The sequence below is a fragment of the Oncorhynchus gorbuscha genome, linkage group LG12, assembly GCF_021184085.1.
Source record: "Oncorhynchus gorbuscha isolate QuinsamMale2020 ecotype Even-year linkage group LG12, OgorEven_v1.0, whole genome shotgun sequence".
NCBI classification, from domain to species: Eukaryota; Metazoa; Chordata; class Actinopteri; order Salmoniformes; family Salmonidae; genus Oncorhynchus; species Oncorhynchus gorbuscha.
The window spans coordinates 13806047-13827800 of NC_060184.1; the positions used below are offsets into that span (position 1 = coordinate 13806047).

The 21754-nt window shown below is 48.2% G+C and overlaps 1 protein-coding gene across 1 annotated transcript; it reads left to right on the plus strand.

The window, feature by feature from the left end:
• The first annotated feature begins 959 nt into the window (after positions 1-959).
• On the plus strand, positions 960-11555 carry LOC123991499 (basic proline-rich protein-like). Its single transcript, XM_046293114.1, has 2 exons — positions 960-1799; positions 11544-11555. Exons 1-2 carry the CDS (start codon positions 960-962, stop codon positions 11553-11555), a joined length of 852 nt encoding a protein of 283 aa, XP_046149070.1.
• Positions 11556-21754: the final 10199 nt, after the last annotated feature.

Genomic DNA, 21754 nt, shown 5'->3' on the forward strand with positions numbered 1-21754 from the left:
TAAAGCCCAATAAATACAGGGGGATCCCCCTCTGGGCTGGAGTTGGGTGGTTGATCTCTTTGGTCATGATTCTGTTATTACTACACACCACCGCGTCCTCCTCTCTGTGACCAAGCAGATGTCTCAGCGTGCGGAGACATGCATTCAACACACTCCTCCACCGCTGCCACTCTCAATGGACCCGACACATGCTGATTCTCCCCTTTTTATCTCATTATATGGAAACATAACAACATAATAGGGAAGGAATTAAGTGCCTGTGTGGATGTCAAAGGGGGCCGGGGGGTTCTGGGGTGCGGTGGGTTCGGTGGGGCGGGGGGAGAAGATTGGGACATGGGCTAACAAGCAACAAGCGTCGCGGCTCGCCCTCTTCGCTTTGTGTGGTGATTAGCACACTCCACAGGGGCTGATGGGTAAAATACGAGTCCTCTGGGATTTATTTTTTATTTTTTTAAATGGGCACTTAAACAGTCAGGCAGAGTGGCAGCAGCGGTGAGACAGACATGGGCGTCCGAGCATCTGCCTGATAGGAAAACCTGTGGTGCGCATGCCTTGTGAAAGGAGATAGGGGTTTAACATATAGATATGGCCAAAGGGAGTGATTGATGTCAGTTTACAATGTGATGAACCATTAAAATGTCATTGAAATGTAGTCATATTAAATTAATACTAAATCACTTTGTGGCCATTAGAGAAAATATTTTCTGGCAAACATCTCAGCTAAAAATGGAGAAGGGCCCAGCCCAGCCCAGTTGAGAGTATCAAAGAAACAAATGGAGAAGGGCCCAGCCCAGCCCAGCCCAGCCCAGTGGAGAGTATCAAAGAAACAAATGGAGAAGGGCCCAGCCCAGCCCAGCCCAGCCCAGCCCAGCCCAGCCCAGCCCAGCCCAGTGGAGAGTATCAAAGAAACAAATGGAGAAGGGCCCAGCCCAGCCCAGTTGAGAGTATCAAAGAAACAAATGGAGAAGGGCCCAGCCCAGCCCAGTGGAGAGTATCAAAGAAACAAATGGAGAAGGGCCCAGCCCAGCCCAGTTGAGAGTATCAAAGAAACAAATGGAGAAGGGCCCAGCCCAGCCCAGCCCAGCCAATGGAGAGTATCAAAGAAACAAATGGAGAAGGGCCCAGCCCAGCCCAGCCCAGCCCAGCCCAGCCCAGTGGAGAGTATCAAAGAAACAAATGGAGAAGGGCCCAGCCCAGCCCAGCCCAGCCCAGTGGAGAGTATCAAAGAAACAAATGGAGAAGGGCCCAGCCCAGCCCAGTTGAGAGTATCAAAGAAACAAATGGAGAAGGGCCCAGCCCAGCCCAGCCCAGCCCAGCCCAGTGGAGAGTATCAAAGAAACAAATGGAGAAGGGCCCAGCCCAGCCCAGCCCAGCCCAGTGGAGAGTATCAAAGAAACAAATGGAGAAGGGCCCAGCCCAGCCCAGCCCAGCCCAGCCCAGTGGAGAGTATCAAAGAAACAAATGGAGAAGGGCCCAGCCCAGCCCAGCCCAGCCCAGTGGAGAGTATCAAAGAAACAAATGGAGAAGGGCCCAGCCCAGCCCAGTGGAGAGTATCAAAGAAACAAATGGAGAAGGGCCCGGCCCAGCCCAGCCCAGCCCAGTGGAGAGTATCAAAGAAACAAATGGAGAAGGGCCCAGCCCAGTGGAGAGTATCAAAGAAACAAATGGAGAAGGGCCCAGCCCAGCCCAGCCCAGCCCAGTGGAGAGTATCAAAGAAACAAATGGAGAAGGGCCCAGCCCAGCCAAAGAAACAAATGCCCAGCCCAGCCCAGCCCAGCCCAGCCCAGCCCAGTTGGAGAGTATCAAAGAAACAAATGGAGAAGGGCCCAGCCCAGCCCAGCCCAGCCCAGCCCAGCCCAGCCCAGCCCAGCCCAGCCCAGCCCAGTGGAGAGTATCATAGAAACAAATGTAGAAGGGCCCAGCCCAGCCCAGTGGAGAGAATCAAAGAAACAAATGGAGAAGGGCCCAGCCCAGCCCAGCCCAGCCCAGCCCAGCCCAGCCCAGTGGAGAGTATCAAAGAAACAATGAAAATTCCCCATCTCTGCCATATTACAGAATGTTGAATCTAACCTTTATATACCTTTATACAATCAAAATAAAGGTTAAATAAATACATATATGAATGTGCATTCATTTTCCTTGTCCAATAAACCTTATAAAGTGTTGTTTGACAAAACGGAACTGTTTAGTCTGCACTTTGCTGATTCCAGACACACATTTGTACGGTTAATACTGAATACTATCATGGTTAGCCTCTCCCATCTGTCTAGTCAAAGTATTTTATTCCCTAAGTCAAGCAAAGCCCACTAAACTCTTGAGCAAACAGAGATTTTGCACAAGCACCCATACAACTGTCTCTCTTCCCCCATATGGCCATCGCTGGCCCTCACCATCTAGCTAGAAGACAAAGCAGCTCAGATCAGAGCAGAGCAGACAAAAGATGTTTCTCTACAAAGGAATGAAGGTTCTTCTCCAAGACATGTCTAATCTTTTTACCATTTAGTCCATTCTCTCTCTCTCTCTCTCTCTCTCTCTCTCTCTCTCTCTCTCTCTCTCTCTCTCTCTCTCTCTCTCTCTCTCTCTCTCTCTCTCTATATATATATATATATATATATACATATACATATCTCTCTCTCTCTGTGTCTCTGTCTCGCTGTCTCTGTTTCTCTCTCTCTCTGAACATAAATAAGGTACTCTCAGATCTATTTATCGACCTGTCCTATCACACTAACAATCTTCTAGGTATCATTATAATCAATGCTATTTGAGTAACTACTCACAATAAACACATTTTAGACAATGTGATTATGATTCAGTGGGCTTTCTTCCAGCACAGACTGGGGTAGTGACTGGCGTAGATATCTTTAACACTAATTGCATTATCGTTATAATCTATCCTATTAGAGTTACTACACAATTTCTTAAGTGTTTGATTAGGATTCTGTGTGCTGCTACCCAACACCGGCTGGATGTATCAGTGACAAAGATGGCTATTCTATTTTTAACACTTAAGTCGATGGAATTGCAAATGGCAGTGTTGTTATTGGTGGCTATCACTCACTCAATTACAGTAAATGGACTTGTGAGTGTTGATAAACAGGGATAATTGCTCCTGAAAAGGTTAATTATGATCATCCAACCGTTACTTAAATATTGCGGTGCAGTAACAAGATTATCCCGGCTGGTCACGTTTCTTCTCTCAATCTCCCAGACAATGGGCTGCAATTCAGGCTTTGGCTCTCTCCTTCTCTCTCTCCTTCTCTCTGTCTCTCTCTCTTGCTCTCTGTCTTTCTCTCTGTCTCTCTCTCTTTCTCTCTGTCTCTCTCTCTTGCTCTCTGTCTTTCTCTCTGTCTCTCTCTCTTGCTCTCTCACTGTCTCTCTTGCTCTCTGTCTCTGTCCTCTCTGTCTCTCTTTCTCTCTGTCTCTGTCTCTGTCCTCTCTGTCTCTCTTTCTCTCTGTCTCTCTCTCTCTCTCTTTCTCTCTGTCTCTCTTTCTCTCTGTCTCTGTCCTCTCTGTCTCTCTTTCTCTCTGTCTCTCTCTCTTGCTCTCTGTCTTTCTCTCTGTCTCTCTTGCTCTCTCACTGTCTCTCTTGCTCTCTGTCTCTGTCCTCTCTGTCTCTCTCTTTCTCTCTGTCTCACTTTCTCTCTGTCTCAGTCTCTCTCTGTCTCTCTTTCTCTCTGTCTCTCTCTCTTGCTCTCTCACTGTCTCTCTTGCTCTCTCTCTGTCCTCTCTGTCTCTCTCTTTCTCACTGTCTCTCTCTCTCTCTCTTTCTCTCTGTCTCTCTTTCTCTCTGTCTCAGTCTCTCTCTTGCTCCCTGTCTCTGTCTCTCAATTAAATTAAATTAAATTAAATGAAATTTGCTTTATTGGCATGACGTAACAATGTACATATTGCCAAAGCTTATTTAGGATATTTACAATATAAAAATGAGAATCAAAATTGTCAACGGGACAACAGTAACAACAATAACCAAGTGTCATAATAACCATACATTCAACAAGAACAATAAGTAAACAGTAGAGGACATGTGCAGGTTGATTGGTCTGTCAGACACTGTCCCTCAACTTATGGCAGGCAGCAATGTAGTGCGCTGTCAACCCACAGCTCTCTGCGTCCTCCCCCAAAAAGACGGGTAGCCTACTCTCATCAGAGAGGTCTTTGAAACCTTGAATAAGGGTTTCAAATTTGGTGAAATGACACTCTCTAATTGTTTTGTATTTTTTACATTTTCTTAGAAAATGCAGCTCCGTCTCAGGTTCTGCTGTGGTGCTGTGGTTGCACAGTCTTTCTTTTACAGGGAGCCAGGTTTCCCTGTGTGTACCCTTCTCAGGCTGTGATCACTGAGCCTGTACTTTGTCAAGGTTTTTCTAAGGTTTTGATCAGTCACCATGGTCAAATATTTAGCCACAGTGTACTGTCCATTTAGGGCCAGATAGCACTGCATTTTGCTTTGTGTTTGTGCTTGTGTTACCCAATAAGCAATATAGTTTTGTTTTGACTCTGTTGTAATTTGGTTTATCCTGATTGATTGGATGTTCTGGTCCTGAGGCTTCAGTGTGTTAGTAAAACAGGTTTGTGAACTCAGCTCTAGGATCAGCTGGATGAGGGGACTCTTTTCTTTGCTCAGCTCTTGGCATTGCAGGGCTTGGTAGTGATATGAGAGGGGGGTCACTGTATTTTAGATGTTTCCAAAACCTAATTGCTCTTTTTTGAGTTTTTATTATTAGTGGATATTGGCCTAATTCTGCCCTGCATGCATCGTTTGTAGTTTTCCTCTGGACACGCAAGAAAATCTTACAGAACTCTGCATACAGGGTTTCAATGGGGTGTTTGTCCATTTGGTGAAATCTTGTTTTGCAAGTGTACCCCACACCTCACTGCCATAAAGTGCAATTGGTTCAATGACATATTCAATTCGTTTTAGCCAAATTTGAATAGGTATTTCAATTAGCTTATTAATGGTGTAGAACATGCTTTCTCTCTCAGTTCATTCACTGCCTCATTAAGGTGTCCAGTTGAGCTTATTTTTAAACTTAAGTGATTGTAGTGTGTGCGGTACTCTATATATTTTGTACCAATTGAGAACTTTGGTCTAATTCCCTGAGATCTGGATCTTCTCTGGAAAATCCTTATTTTAGTATTTTTGGGGTTTACTGCCAGGGCCCAGTTCTGGCAGTACTGCTCTAGCAGGTCCAGGCTCTGCTGTAGGCCATGTGCTGTGGGTCACCAGGGGCTGAGGATTTTTCTAGAATAGTGTCCAATTCGTTGAGGTAAATATTGAAGAGTGCAGGGCTCAGATTGCAACCCTGACGAATGCCCCACCCCTGGTTAAAGAATTCTGTTCTTTTCTTGCCAATTTTAATGCTACATGTATTGCCAGTATACATTGATTTAATGATGTCATATGTTTTACCCCCTACACCACTTTCAATAACTTTGTAGAACAGTCCTGTATGCTAAATAGAATCAAATGCTTTTTGGAAGTCAATAAAGCAAGCGTATATTTTGTTATTATTTTGGTGGACATGTTTATCTATCATGGTGTGTAGAGTGTAAATATGATCAGTTGTGCAATGTTTTTGGTATAAATCCTGTCGTGGAAATTTCCTCTATTTACCAAATCATGGGAGCAAACCACACACACACGTCAGAGTTAGTTATAAAAGTCAATCTTTAATTATATGAGCTATATCACAATCCTGTGACTCTCAGATAAATTCAGTGTCTCTCAGGGAATTCTCTGAGAGCCCACTTACAATGCAACTGAGTTCCTTTAATAGCAAAGACACACATAGTCAGACAGCATAGACATAATTCATCGTTCAGCTTTGTCTCCTTTCCCAAACCCCAGAACCATAAACCAAATCCTCCATATCAACAGGCATATATCAAATTGTCATTTAGATACAACCCACTCTAAATACAAACTCCTGGACAAACTCACGGAGAGGAGGATGAGGCTATAGGTTAAGATAGAAACAACATTAGAGGGAGCATAGAATGATTCCAGACACTGCAAACCCTCCTTTCTCCACTGGGAAAGGTAGGCAGTATAAGATATGTTTACACATGATGACACTTTGACCTCTCCCCTCTCAGTGGCCCATGCAACTTAGTTTTGACATAGAACAGATAACTGCACCCTCGCCACAGTATTAGTAAAAATACCATTCTGATGAGAAGTAACTTACACACATTTGATAAATATAAAACATCTTACAAATGTTACCAACAAATTCTGATAATTCCACAACAATCCCATTTGGCTTTTACTGTCATGCAGGTGAAAGAGGACCCAAAAGCGACTTAACAGAAACAGAGTTTATTTAAGTCCAAACAGGGAATAACAGAAATCCTCTAGTCTGTAGAGGGGAATAACTGGAGAAGCGGCCATAGACTGCAGGTCGCTTCGGGTAGGCGCAGGCCGTAGTTGACAGAGACACCTGCTCACACGCAGCATCTGATGAAGGCAAAAAACACGACAGGACAGGGCGATACACAATCACAGCAAAAACACGACAGGACAGGGCGAAACGCAATCACAGCATGGTGAATACTAAACAAGGAACCGACGGGACAGGAACGGAACACAAAGGAATAAATAGGGACTCTAATCAGGGGAAAGGATCGGGAACAGGTGTGGGAAGATTAAATGATGATTAGGGGAATAGGAACAGCTGGGAGCAGGAACGGAACGATAGAGAGAAGAGAGAGCGAGAGAGTGAGAGAGGGGGGGGAGAGAGAGGGATAGAAAGAGGGAAAGAACCCAATAAGACCAGCAGAGGGAAACGAACAGAATGGGGAGCACAGGGACAAGACATGATAATAAATGACAAACATGACAGTACCCCCCACTCACCGAGCGCCTCCTGGCGCACTCGAGGAGGAATCCTGGCGGCAACGGAGGAAATCATCGATGAGTGAACGGTCCAGCACGTCCCGAGACGGAACCCAACTCCTCTCCTCAGGACCGTAACCCTCCCAATCCACTAAGTATTGGTGACCCCGTCCCCGAGAACGCATGTCCATGATCTTATGTACCTTGTAAATAGGTGCGCTCTCGACAAGGACGGGAGGGGGAGGGAAGACGAACGGGGGTGCGAAGAAAGGGCTTAACACAGGAGACATGGAAGACAGGATGGACGCGACGAAGATGTCGCGGAAGAAGCAGTCGCACAGCGACAGGATTGACGACCTGGGAGACACGGAACGGACCAATGAACCGCGGAGTCAACTTACGAGAAGCTGTCGTAAGAGGAAGGTTGCGAGTGGAAAGCCACACTCTCTGGCCGCAACAATACCTTGGACTCTTAATCCTGCGTTTATTGGCGGCTCTCACAGTCTTCCCCGCAGACAAAGGCAGACCGGTAGTGAAGCCTAAGGCGATGTGAGACCATGGTCGAGAAGGAATGGGGAGCGGTCTGAGACGACCGGCAGGAGGAGAGTTACCCGACTTAGTCTGCGCGCAGTCCGAACAAGCAGCCACGAAACGGCGCGTGTCACGCTCCTGAGTCGGCCACCAAAAGCGCTGGCGAATAGACGCAAGAGTGCCTCGAACACCGGGATGACCAGCTAACTTGGCAGAGTGAGCCCACTGAAGAACAGCCAGACGAGTGGAAACAGGAACGAAAAGGAGGTTACTAGGACAAGCGCGCGGCGACGCAGTGTGCGTGAGTGCTTGCTTAACCTGTCTTTCAATTCCCCAGACTGTTAACCCGACAACACGCCCATAAGGAAGAATCCCCTCGGGATCAGTAGAAGCCACAGAAGAACTAAACAGACGGGATAAGGCATCAGGCTTGGTGTTCTTGCTACCCGGACGGTAAGAAATCACAAACTCGAAACGAGCGAAAAACAACGCCCAACGAGCTTGACGGGCATTAAGTCGTTTGGCAGAACGGATGTACTCAAGGTTCTTATGGTCTGTCCAAACGACAAAAGGAACGGTCGCCCCCTCCAACCACTGTCGCCATTCGCCTAGGGCTAAGCGGATGGCGAGCAGTTCACGGTTACCCACATCATAGTTGCGCTCAGATGGCGACAGGCGATGAGAAAAATAAGCGCAAGGATGAACCTTATCGTCAGACTGGAAGCGCTGGGATAGAATGGCTCCCACGCCTACCTCTGAAGCGTCAACCTCGACAATGAATTGTCTAGTGACGTCAGGAGTAACGAGGATAGGAGCGGACGTAAAACGTTCTTTTAGAAGATCAAAAGCTCCCTGGGCGGAACCGGACCACTTAAAATACGTCTTGACAGAAGTAAGAGCTGTGAGAGGAGCAGCAACTTGACCGAAATTACGAATGAAACGCCGATAGAAATTAGCGAAACCTAAAAAGCGCTGCAACTCGACACGTGACCTTGGAACGGGCCAATCACTGACAGCTTGGACCTTAGCGGAATCCATCTGAATGCCTTCAGCGGAAATAACGGAACCGAGAAAAGTAACGGAGGAGACATGAAAAGAGCACTTCTCAGCCTTTACGTAGAGACAATTCTCTAAAAGGCGCTGTAGAACACGTCGAACGTGCTGAACATGAATCTCGAGTGACGGAGAAAAAATCAGGATATCGTCAAGATAGACAAAAACAAAGATGTTCAGCATGTCTCTCAGAACATCATTAACTAATGCCTGAAAAACAGCTGGCGCATTGGCGAGACCGAACGGCAGAACCCGGTACTCAAAATGCCCTAACGGAGTGTTAAACGCCGTTTTCCACTCGTCCCCCTCTCTGATGCGCACGAGATGGTAAGCGTTACGAAGGTCCAACTTAGTAAAGCACCTGGCTCCCTGCAGAATCTCGAAGGCTGATGACATAAGGGGAAGCGGATAACGATTCTTAACCGTTATGTCATTCAGCCCTCGATAATCACGCAGGGGCGCAGAGTACCGTCCTTCTTCTTAACAAAAGAACCCCGCCCCGGCCGGAGAAGAAGAAGGCACTATGGTACCGGCGTCAAGAGACACAGACAAATAATCCTCGAGAGCCTTACGTTCGGGAGCCGACAGAGAGTATAGTCTACCTCGAGGAGGAGTGGTCCCCGGAAGGAGATCAATACTACAATCATACGACCGGTGAGGAGGAAGGGAGTTGGCTCGGGACCGACTGAAGACCGTGCGCAGATCATGATATTCCTCCGGCACTCCTGTCAAATCGCCAGGTTCCTCCTGAGAAGTAGGGACAGAAGAAACGGGAGGGATGGCAGACATTAAACATTTCACATGACAAGAAACGTTCCAGGATAGGATAGAATTACTAGACCAATTAATAGAAGGATTATGACATACTAGCCAGGGATGACCCAAAACAACAGGTGTAAACGGTGAACGGAAAATCAAAAAAGAAATAGTCTCACTGTGGTTACCAGATACTGTGAGAGTTAAAGGTAGTGTCTCAAATTTGATACTGGGAAGATGACTACCATCTAAGGCAAACATGGGCGTAGGCTTGTCTAACGGTCTGAAAGGAATGTTATGTTTCCGAACCCATGCTTCGTCCATGAAACAACCCTCAGCCCCAGAGTCTATCAAGGCACTACATGTAGCACCCGAACCGGTCCAGCGTAGATGGACCGACATAGTAGTACAAGATCTAGATGAAGAGACCTGAGTAGTAGCGCTCACCAGTAGCCCTCCGCTTACTGATGGGCTCTGGCCTCTTACTGGACATGAATTAACAAAATGTCCAGCAACTCCGCAATAGAGGCACAGGCGGTTGGTGATCCTCCGTTCCCTCTCCTTAGTCGAGATGCGAATCCCTCCCAGCTGCATGGGCTCAGTCTCAAAGCCAGAGGAGGGAGATGGTTGCGATGCGGAGCAGGGAAACACCGTTGATGCGAGCTCTCTTCCACGAGCCCGGTGACGAAGATCTACCCGTCGTTCTATGCGGATGGCGAGAGCAATCAAAGAGTCCACATCTGAAGGAACCTCCCGGGAGAGAATCTCATCCTTAACCACTGCGTGGAGTCCCTCCAGAAAACGAGCGAGCAGCGCCGGCTCGTTCCACTCACTAGAGGCAGCAAGAGTGCGAAACTCAATAGAATAATCCGTTATGGACCGTTCACCTTGGCATAAGGAAGCCAGGGCCCTAGAAGCCTCCCTACCAAAAACTGAACGGTCAAAAACCCGAATCATCTCCTCTTTAAAGTTCTGGAACTTGTTAGAGCAATCAGCCCTTGCCTCCCAGATAGCTGTGCCCCATTCTCGAGCCCGGCCAGTAAGGAGTGAAATGACGTAAGCAACCCGAGCTCTCTCTCTAGAGTATGTGTTGGGTTGGAGAGAGAACACAATCTCACACTGCGTGAGAAAGGAGCGGCACTCAGTGGGCTGCCCGGAGTAGCAAGGTGGGTTATTAACCCTAGGTTCTGGAGGCTCGGCAGGCCAGGAAGTAACAGGTGGCACGAGACGTAGACTCTGGAACTGTCCAGAGAGGTCGGAAACCTGAGCGGCCAGGTTCTCCACGGCATGGCGAGCAGCAGACAATTCCTGCTCGTGTCTGCCGAGCATGGCTCCTTGGATCTTGACGGCAGTGTAACGAGCGTCTGAAGTCGCTGGGTCCATTCCTTGGTCGGTTCCTTCTGTCATGCAGGTGAAAGAGGGACCCAAAAGCGACTTAACAGAAACAGAGTTTATTTAAGTCCAAACAGGGAATAACAGAAATCCTCTAGTCTGTAGAGGGGAATAACTGGAGAAGCGGCCATAGACTGCAGGTCGCTTCGGGTAGGCGCAGGCCGTAGTTGACAGAGACACCTGCTCACACGCAGCATCTGATGAAAGCAAAAAAACACGACAGGACAGGGCGATACACAATCACAGCAAAAACACGACAGGACAGGGCGAAACGCAATCACAGCATGGTGAATACTAAACAAGGAACCGACGGGACAGGAACGGAACACAAAGGAATAAATAGGGACTCTAATCAGGGGAAAGGATCGGGAACAGGTGTGGGAAGATTAAATGATGATTAGGGGGAATAGGAACAGCTGGGAGCAGGAACGGAACGATAGAGAGAAGAGAGAGCGAGAGAGTGAGAGAGGGAGGGGGAGAGAGAGGGATAGAAAGAGGGAAAGAACCCAATAAGACCAGCAGAGGGAAACGAACAGAATGGGGAGCACAGGGACAAGACATGATAATAAATGACAAACATGACATTTACTCAAGACATTGTGTTTATTAAGGAAGTTTAGAACTCTTACATTTATAATACTACAGAAAACCTTCCCCAGGTTACTGTTCACACAAATGCCTTTGTAATTGTTAGGGTCAAATTTGTCTCCATTTTTAAATATTGGGGTTATGAGTCCTTGATTCCAGATGTCAGGGAAACAACCTACACTCAGGATCAAATTAAACAGTTTTAATCCAGCCAATTGAAATTTTGCACTAGTGAGTTTGAGCATCTCATTTAGGATGCCATCAGGTCCGCAGGCTTTTTATTTTTTATTTGAGAGCCTGAAGTTTCTTGTAGAGCTCCTGGTCAGTAATTGGGGAGTCCAATGGATTTTGATTGTCCTTTATGTGTCCTGAATGTGGTATCCAGAAATTTATCTAAGAGTATTTGGATATTTTGGTTCCAGGTTGTTTTCTGGTATTCTTCTGTGCTGTTTTGGGCCCATCTGTATGAATGTCTGATATTGTACAACCTACTGGGCTGGGAATGTCTGGTTATTTCCATGTCTGTTCTTTTGAGGAACAATGTCATTTGGCTGTGATCAGACAGAGGTGTTAGTGGCTTGACAGTGAATGAGCTGACAGAGAAGGGGTCAATGTCTGTGATCATGTAGTCTACTGTACTGTGGCCAAGAGGTGGGCAGTAGGTGAATCTCCCCAAAGAGTCCCCCCGTAATCTACCATTGACAAAGTACAGACCCAGGCTTCTACAGAGCTGCAACAGATCCCTTCCGTTGTTGTTGATGGTGCTGTCACTGCTGTTTCTATGGGAGAGATGAAAACAGTTAGAAACAGTATGGCCTGTAATAAAGCTGTCCCCTTGTGTGCTCGTTAGATCATGTAGTGTACAGGGTTCTCCTGTCCTCTGACGACCTCTGCGTAGCTGCGCTGGTCCTTCTTTTGGGCCCTGTGGAGTGGAGGAGGGCCAGTTCTGGGCCGTGGAGCTTCCTCTCTGGTCTGGTAGGGGTGGTGGTCCGGTGCGGGGTCGTAGGCGGGGCCGATGGAAGTGGTGATGCTCTGGTGGTGGGTGGGGCCTGTGGGGTGCGCTGGGTCTGGTGTGGCGTTGAAGGGTCCTGGGGCTCCTTGTTGGTGCAGTGGTCTGGTAGGGATCTCTGGGTGGTCCTCTGTCCAGTACGGCATGGGGTGTTTGGTCCATCAAGTGCCACGTCCTTTAGAGACTTGGCAAACATCCCTACTGTCTGCTTCCTCAGGTGGGAGTGGTCGTGCAGATGCTCTGGGGTGATTGTTGGGTGGTGAACAACGTGCACGTTCGGGAGTAGGCCACACCCTCTGGTGATGTCAACGTTGACTTTCTGAATGGTACGGGGTTGGAAGTCTTTGCGGGGCAGCAGAGTAGAGATGGTGATGTGGGTGTTGGGGAACCGCTCATAGGCCCTCTCTACTACTCTGTTGACCAGGCTGCCTACTCTATCCTGCTCCTCTCGCAAGTTGTTGGTGCCGGTGTGAATAATAATGTGGCCTGGTGTGCCAAAGTCAGGCTGTGACAGGATGGGGAGTGCATCCTGTGTTTTTGGGCACCATATTGTACACACCTTGTGTTGGGGAAAGAGTTTATCTTCTTGGATGAATTTCCCATTTGAGTCAATGAGGATGGCCACCTCAGTGGGTTTTACCAGATTAGTGTGTTTACGGTCTGGGGCTGGAGTACACAGGGCCTGTGTACATGGAGGGGTGTGTGGGGGTGTGTCAGCTTCTCTCTGTAGTAGGTGTCCCCATGTGAGTCTCCTTGTTGACTGGGGGTGTGGGTAAAGTGTTGTCAGTATGGGGGGGGGGGTAAAGATGGGTCAGTGGGGGTGTTAGGGATGGTGAGGGGCTGCAGCTTCTCTCTGGGAGTCTCTACAGTCTGCTCTCTGTGCTGTAGCACTCTCTTGATGACAGACAACTCCTTTTCCATCTCCTTCTTTACCTGCACCAGCTCTCTCCTCATGGTGGCCTTTACCTCCTCAAGAGCTGTGGTAAGACTTTCTCTCAGCTCCTGGACAGAGTTCTTCAGCTGGGTCCTGCACTGGTTTATCTGGTCCTGTAGAAGCTCTGTGTCTGGGCTGGAGGGGTGTAGCTGGGGGCTGCTCCTTCAGCTCAGTAACCCATACCTCTAACAGAGCCAGCCTGTCTCTCAGCAGGCTGATTGTAGTGTAGCTCGGGGCTGCTCCTTCAGCTCAGTAACCCATACCTCTAACAGAGCCAGCCTATCTCTCAGCAGGCTGATGGTAGTGTAGCTGGGGGCTGCTCCTTTAGCTCAGTAACCCATACCTCTAACAGAGACAGTCTGTCTCTCAGCAGGCTGATGGTAGTGTAGTTGGGGGGCTGCTCCTTTAGCTCAGTAACCCATACCTCTAACAGAGACAGTCTGTCTCTCAGCAGGCTGATGGTAGTGTAGCTGGGGGGGTGCTCCTTTAGCTCAGTAACCCATACCTCTAACAGAGCCAGTCTGTCTCTTAGCATGCTGATGGTAGCGTAGCTGGGGTGCTGCTCCTTCAGCTCGGTAACCCATACCTCTAACAGAGGCTGATGGTAGTGTGGTCTTGGCTCTGGTGGTTGTAGGCAGGCAGGGGGGAGGATGGTCCTGCTGTTGAGCTGAGTGCAGCCTCACTGCCCTGGACCATGACAGTGCAGTTCTGAGACATGTTTACCGTCAAGAACCTGTTTTCCTGGTCCTTATCGCTGTCCTCAAACATGTGTATTTGCCTTCCCTTGCAGATGCCTGTCTTTGTGGTACAGCTGAAATGCCTGCTTACAGCTGTATGCCAGGCAGTAGTGTGTCTGTGTAAAATAACAGGTTTGTAACAGTCCTGTTTTGTGAGCAGTCGGCAAACAATGTTTCTGGGTTCTCCCTCAGAATTCTGTGTTTAAAATGGATTCTTCCCTTCTCTGATTTGATTTCTGCTAGATATTCAAAAAGGGGGGGGGGGGAGTCTCTCAGTCTCTGCTGCTGGCGCTGCCTCGGTGGCCATGTTGCTATGGTTACCACCAGTAAACAGTTGGCGCTAGACGGTAAGCTCTCTCTCTCGATCTCTGTCTCTATCTCTGTATCTCTCACTGTATTTCTCTCTCACTGTATCTCTCGCTCTCTGGCATTCTCTCTCACTGTATCTCTCTCTCTTGCATTCTCTCTCACTGTATCTCTCTCTCTCACTGTATCTCTCTCTCTCTCACTGTATCTCTCTCTCTCACTGTATCTCTCTCTCTCTCTCTCTCTCTCTCTCTCTCTCTCTCTCTCTCTCTCTCTCTCTCTCTCTCTCTCTCTCTCTCTCTCTCTCTCTCTCTCTCTCTCTCTCTCTCTCTCTCTCTCTCTCTCTCTCTCTCTCTCTCTCCTTTCTTCTCTTGCTCCATGTATTCATGCACTCTCTCATCGTCTATCTATCTTCCTATCTATCACTCTCTGTCACATTCTGACCTTTATTTCCTGTGTTTTGTATTTAGTTAGTATGGTCAGGGCGTGAGTTGGGTGGGTAGTCTATGTTTGTTTTTCTAGGTTTTGGGTATTTCTATGTTTCGGCCTAGTATGGTTCTCAATCAGAGGCAGGTGTCATTAGTTGTCTCTGATTGAGAATCATACTTAGGTAGCCTGGGTTTCACTGTGTGTTTGTGGGTGATTGTTCCTGTCTCTGTGATTGCACCAGATAAAGAGCTGGTGTGATACTGTGATAAAGAGCTGGTGTGATACTGTGATAAAGAGCTGGTGTGATACTGTGATAAAGAGCTGGTGTGATACTGTGATAAAGAGCTGGTGTGATACTGCGATAAAGAGCTGGTGTGATACTGCGATAAAGAGCTGGTGTGATACTGCGATAAAGAGCTGGTGTGATACTGCGATAAAGAGCTGGTGTGATACTGCGATAAAGAGCTGGTGTGATACTGCGATAAAGAGCTGGTGTCACACAAATTAATGTTGATCTGGAGGATCGACAGAACATTTTGGTATCTATGTTGTTATGGTGGTCAACATAATTAGCCTATTAAATCAAGATTCCTGAGGTAAGATTACGGTCCATAGTATATTATGTTAATTTGTTTTCCGAGTTAAAACGAGCAATCAATTTTTTGGGGGATTTTGCATATTATACCATAAAACAACTTTATATTTTGATGTTCAAACGTGGGTGGGGTTAAATCTGGAATGCCTTGTCAAGTGCACAGACCACACGTCCTGTCCATTTAAAGTAGGTCACCCTTCTCACTCCATTCTATGAATCTACAAATCTATTATCTATGAATGAGTTGATTAGTAGCTGACCGTACCACAGTGCTGAGAAAAGGTAAGATTGAACCATTTCTGGTTATGATTTAGTGTGTATGGACTTACTGCTGTTACTGTAAAGGGCTAGCTGACTCTGATTAGCCTGATAGCAATGCTGTGGGTGTGTACAGTTTACTCCTGTGGAAATCTGTGTGTGTATAGCAATGGAATTAAACATCCAGCCAATGGCTCAAGAGTCGTGTTGTAGGTCCACCTCACACATGAAATGGGTCGCGGGGTACCGTCCAGAAATAAGCCCTAGTTCCTACCCCTAGACACTGTTCCTACCCCTAGACACTGTTCCATGTTCCAACCCATAGACACTGTTCCTACCCATAGACACTGTTCCTACCCTTAGACACTGTTCCATGTTCCTACCCATAGACACTGTTCCTACCCATAGACACTGTTCCTACCCTTAGACACTGTTCCATGTTCCTACCTATAGACACTGTTCCTACCCTTAGACACTGTTCCATGTTCCTACCCATAGACACTGTTCCTACCCATAGACACTGTTCCTACCCATAGACACTGTTCCTACCCCTAGACACTGTTCCTACACTGTTCCATGTTCCTACCCATAGACACTGTTCCATGTTCCTACCCATAGACACTGTTCCTAGCCATAGACACTGTTCCATGTTCCTACCCCTAGACACTGTTCCTACACATAGACACTGTTCCTACCCATACACTGTTCCTACCCATAGACACTGTTCCTACCCAAAGACACTGTTCCTACCCACAGACACTGTTCCTACCCATAGACACTGTTCCTACCCATAGACACTGTTCCATGTTCCTACCCATAGACACTGTTCCTACCCATAGACACTGTTCCATGTTCCTACCCATAGACACTGTTCCTACCCATAGACACTGTTCCATGTTCCTACCCCTAGACACTGTTCCTACCCATAGACACTGTTCCATGTTCCTACCCCTAGACACTGTTCCTACCCCTAGACACTGTTCCTACCCCTAGACACTGTTCCTACCCCTAGACACTGTTCCTAGACACTGTTCCTCCATAGACAATGTTCCTACCCCTAGACACTGTTCCTACCCCTAGACACTGTTCCTACCCAGACACTGTTCCTACCCCTAGACACTGTTCCTACCCCTAGACACTGTTCCTACCCCTAGACACTGTTCATACCCCTAGACACTGTTCCTACCCCTAGGCACTGTTCCTACCCATAGGCACTGCTCCTACCCATAGGCACTGCTCCTACCTTTAGACATTGTTCATACCCATAGACACTGTTCCTACCCCTAGACACTGTTCCATGTTCCAACCCATAGACACTGTTCCTACCCATAGACACTGTTCCTACACCATGTTCCTACCCATAGACACTGTTCCTACCCATAGACACTGTTCCTACCCTTAGACACTGTTCCATGTTCCTACCTAGGACACTGTTCCTACCCTTAGACACTGTTCCATGTTCCTACCCATAGACACTGTTCCTACCCATAGACACTGTTCCTACCCATAGACACTGTTCCTACCCCTAGACACTGTTCCTACCCTTAGACACTGTTCCATGTTCCTACCCATAGACACTGTTCCTACCCTTAGACACTGTTCCATGTTCCTACCCATAGACACTGTTCCTACCCATAGACAATGTTCTTACCATTAGACACTGTTCCATGTTCCTACCCATAGACACTGTTCCTACCCCAAGACACTGATCATACCCCTAGACACTGTTCCATGTTCCTACCCATAGACACTGTTCCATGTTCCTACCCATAGACACTGTTCCATGTTCCTACCCATAGACACTGTTCCTACCGCTAGACACTGTTCCTACCCATAGACACTGGTCCTACCCATAGACACTGTTCCATGGTCCTACCCATAGACACTGTTCCTACCCATAGGCACTGTTCCTACCCCTAGACACTGTTCCTACCCCTAGACACTGTTCCTACCCATAGACACTGTTCCTACCCCTAGAGGCTGTTCCTACCCATAGACACTGTTCCTACCCCTAGACACTGTTCATACCCCTAGGCACTGTTCCTACCCATAGACACTGTTCCTACCCCTAGACACTGTTCCTACCCATAGGCACTGTTCCTACCCATAGACACTGTTCCTACCCCTCCTACCCATAGACACTGTTCCTACCCCTAGACACTGTTCATACCCCTAGGCACTGTTCCTACCCATAGACACTGTTCCTACCCCTAGACATTGTTCCTACCCCAAGCGACTGTTCCATGTTCCTACCCATAGACACTGATCCTACCCCTAGACACTGATCCTACCCCTAGACACTGTTCCTACCCATAGACATTGTTCCTACCCCTAGACTGTTCCTACCCCTAGACACTGTTCCTACCCCTAGACACTGTTCCTACCCCTAGACACTGTTCCTACCCCTAGACACTGTTCCTACCCATAGACACTGTTCCTACCCCTAGACACTGTTCCTACCCCTAGACACTGTTCCTACCCATAGACACTGTTCCTACCCAGACACTGTTCCTACCCCTAGACACTGTTCCTACCCATAGACACTGTTCCTACCCCTAGAGACTGCTCCTACCCCCAGACACTGTTCCATGTTCCTACCCATAGACATTGCTCCTACCCCTAGACACTGTTCCTACCCCTAGAGACTGCTCCTACCCCCAGACACTGTTCCATGTTCCTACCCATAGACATTGCTCCTACCCCTAGACACTGTTCCTACCCCTAGACACTGTTCATACCCATAGAAACTGTTCCTACCCGTAGACACTGTTCCTACCCCTAGACACTGTTCCTACCCCTAGAAACTGTTCCGACCCCTAGACACTGTTCATACCCATAGAAACTGTTCCTACCCCTAGACACTGTTCCTACCCCTAGACACTGTTCCTACCCCTAGACGCTGTTCCATGTTCCTACCCCTAGACACTGTGCCTACCCATAGACACTGTTCCATGTTCCTACCCCTAGACACTGTTCCTACCCCTAGACACTGTTCCTACCCATAGACACTGTTCCTACCCATAGACACTGTTCCTACCCCTAGACACTGTTCCTACCCCTAGACACTGTTCCTACCCAGACACTGTTCCTACCGCTAGACACTGTTCCTACCCCTAGACACTGTTCCTACCCATAGACACTGTTCCTACCCCTAGAGACTGCTCCTACCCCCAGACACTGTTCCATGTTCCTACCCATAGACATTGCTCCTACCCCTAGACACTGTTCCTACCCCTAGAGACTGCTCCTACCCCCAGACACTGTTCCATGTTCCTACCCATAGACATTGCTCCTACCCCTAGACACTGTTCCTACCCCTAGACACTGTTCATACCCATAGAAACTGTTCCTACCCCTAGACACTGTTCCTACCCCTAGACACTGTTCCTACCCCTAGAAACTGTTCCTACCCCTAGACACTGTTCCTACCCCTAGACACTGTTCCTACCCCTAGACGCTGTTCCATGTTCCTACCCCTAGACACTGTGCCTACCCATAGACACTGTTCCATGTTCCTACCCCTAGACACTGTTCCTACCCGTAGACACTGTTCCTACCCCTAGACATTGTTCCTACCCCTAGACGCTGTTCCTACCCCTAGACACTGTTCCTACCCCTAGACACTGTTCCATGTTCCTACCCCTAGACACTGTTCCTACCCATAGACACTGTTCCATGTCCCTACCCATAGACACTGTTCCTACCCCTAGACACTGTTCCTACGCATAGGCACTGTTCCTACCCATAGGCACTGTTCCTACCCCTAGAGGCTGTTCCTACCCATAGACACCTTTCCTACCCCTAGACACTGTTCATACCCCTAGGCACTGTTCCTACCCATAGACACTGTTCCTACCCCTAGACACTGTTCCTACCCCTAGGCACTGTTCCTACCCATAGACACTGTTCCTACCCCTAGAGGCTGTTCCTACCCATAGACACTGTTCCTACCCCTAGACACTGTTCATACCCCTAGGCACTGTTCCTACCCCTAAACATTGTTCCTACCCCTAGACATTGTTCCTACCCCAAGCGACTGTTCCATGTTCCTACCCCTAGACACTGTTCCTACCCATAGACACTGTTCCTACCCCTAGATATTGTGCCTACCCATAGACTGTTCCTACCCCTAGACACTGTTCCTACCCCTAGACACTGTTCCTACCCAGACACTGTTCCTACCCAGACACTGTTCCTACCCCTAGACACTGTTCCTACCCAGACACTGTTCCTACCCCTAGACACTGTTCCTACCCCTAGACACTGTTCCTACCCCTAGACACTGTTCCTACCCCTAGAGGCTGTTCCTACCCCTAGAGGCTGTTCCTACCCCTAGAGGCTGTTCCTACCCCTAGACACTGTTCCTACCCATAGACAATGTTCCTACCCCTAGACACTGTTCCTACCCATAGACACTGTTCCTACCCCTAGAGACTGCTCCTACCCCCAGACACTGTTCCATGTTCCTACCCATAGACATTGCTCCTACCCCTAGACACTGTTCCTACCCCTAGAGACTGCTCCTACCCCCAGACACTGTTTCATGTTCCTACCCATAGACATTGCTCCTACCCCTAGACACTGTTCCTACCCCTAGACACTGTTCCTACCCCTAGACACTGTTCCTACCCCTAGACACTGTTCCTACCCCTAGACACTGTTCCTACCCCTAGACACTGTTCCTACCCCTAGACACTGTTCCTACCCCTAGACGCTGTTCCTACCCATAGAAACTGTTCCTACCCCTAGACGCTGTTCATACCCATAGAAACTGTTCCTACCCCTAGACACTGTTCATACCCATAGACACTGTTCCTACCCCTAGACACTGTTCCTACCCCTAGACGCTGTTCCTACCCCTAGACACTGTTCCTACCCCTAGACACTGTTCCATGTTCCTACCCCTAGACACTGTTCCATGTTCCTACCCCTAGACACTGTTCCATGTTCCTACCCCTAGACACTGTTCCATGTTCCTACCCCTAGACACTGTTCCATGTTCCTACCCATAGACACTGTTCCATGTTCCTACCCCTAGACACTGTTCCATGTTCCTACCCCTAGACACTGTTCCATGTTCCTACCCATAGACACTGTTCCATGTTCCTACCCATAGACACTGTTCCTAGCCATAGACACTGTTCCATGTTCCTACCCCTAGACACTGTTCCTACACATAGACACTGTTCCTACCCATACACTGTTCCTACCCATAGACACTGTTCCTACCCACAGACACTGTTCCTACCCATACACTGTTCCTACCCATAGACACTGTTCCTACCCACAGACACTGTTCCTACCCACAGACACTGTTCCTACCCATAGACACTGTTCCTACCCATAGACACTGTTCCATGTTCCTACCCATAGACACTGTTCCTACCCATAGACACTGTTCCATGTTCCTACCCATAGACACTGTTCCTACCCATAGACACTGTTCCATGTTCCTACCCCTAGACACTGTTCCTACCCATAGACACTGTTCCATGTTCCTACCCCTAGACACTGTTCCTACCCCTAGACACTGTTCCTACCCCTAGACACTGTTCCTACCCCTAGACACTGTTCCTACCCATAGACACTGTTCCTACCCATAGACAATGTTCCTACCCCTAGACACTGTTCCTACCCCTAGACACTGTTCCTACCCAGACACTGTTCCTACCCCTAGACACTGTTCCTACCCCTAGACACTGTTCCTACCCCTAGACACTGTTTCTACCCCTAGACACTGTTCCTACCCCTAGACACTGTTCATACCCCTAGACACTGTCCCTACCCCTAGACACTGTTCCTACCCCTAGGCACTGTTCCTACCCATAGGCACTGCTCCTACCCATAGGCACTGCTCCTACCTTTAGACATTGTTCATACCCATAGACACTGTTCCTACCCCTAGACACTGTTCCATGTTCCAACCCATAGACACTGTTCCTACCCATAGACACTGTTCCTACCCTTAGACACTGTTCCATGTTCCTACCCATAGACACTGTTCCTACCCATAGACACTGTTCCTACCCTTAGACACTGTTCCATGTTCCTACCTATAGACACTGTTCCTACCCTTAGACACTGTTCCATGTTCCTACCCATAGACACTGTTCCTACCCATAGACACTGTTCCTACCCTTAGACACTGTTCCATGTTCCTACCCATAGACACTGTTCCTACCCATAGACACTGTTCCATGTTCCTACCCATAGACATTGCTCCTACCCCTAGACACTGTTCCTACCCCTAGAGACTGCTCCTACCCCCAGACACTGTTCCATGTTCCTACCCATAGACATTGCTCCTACCCCTAGACACTGTTCCTAC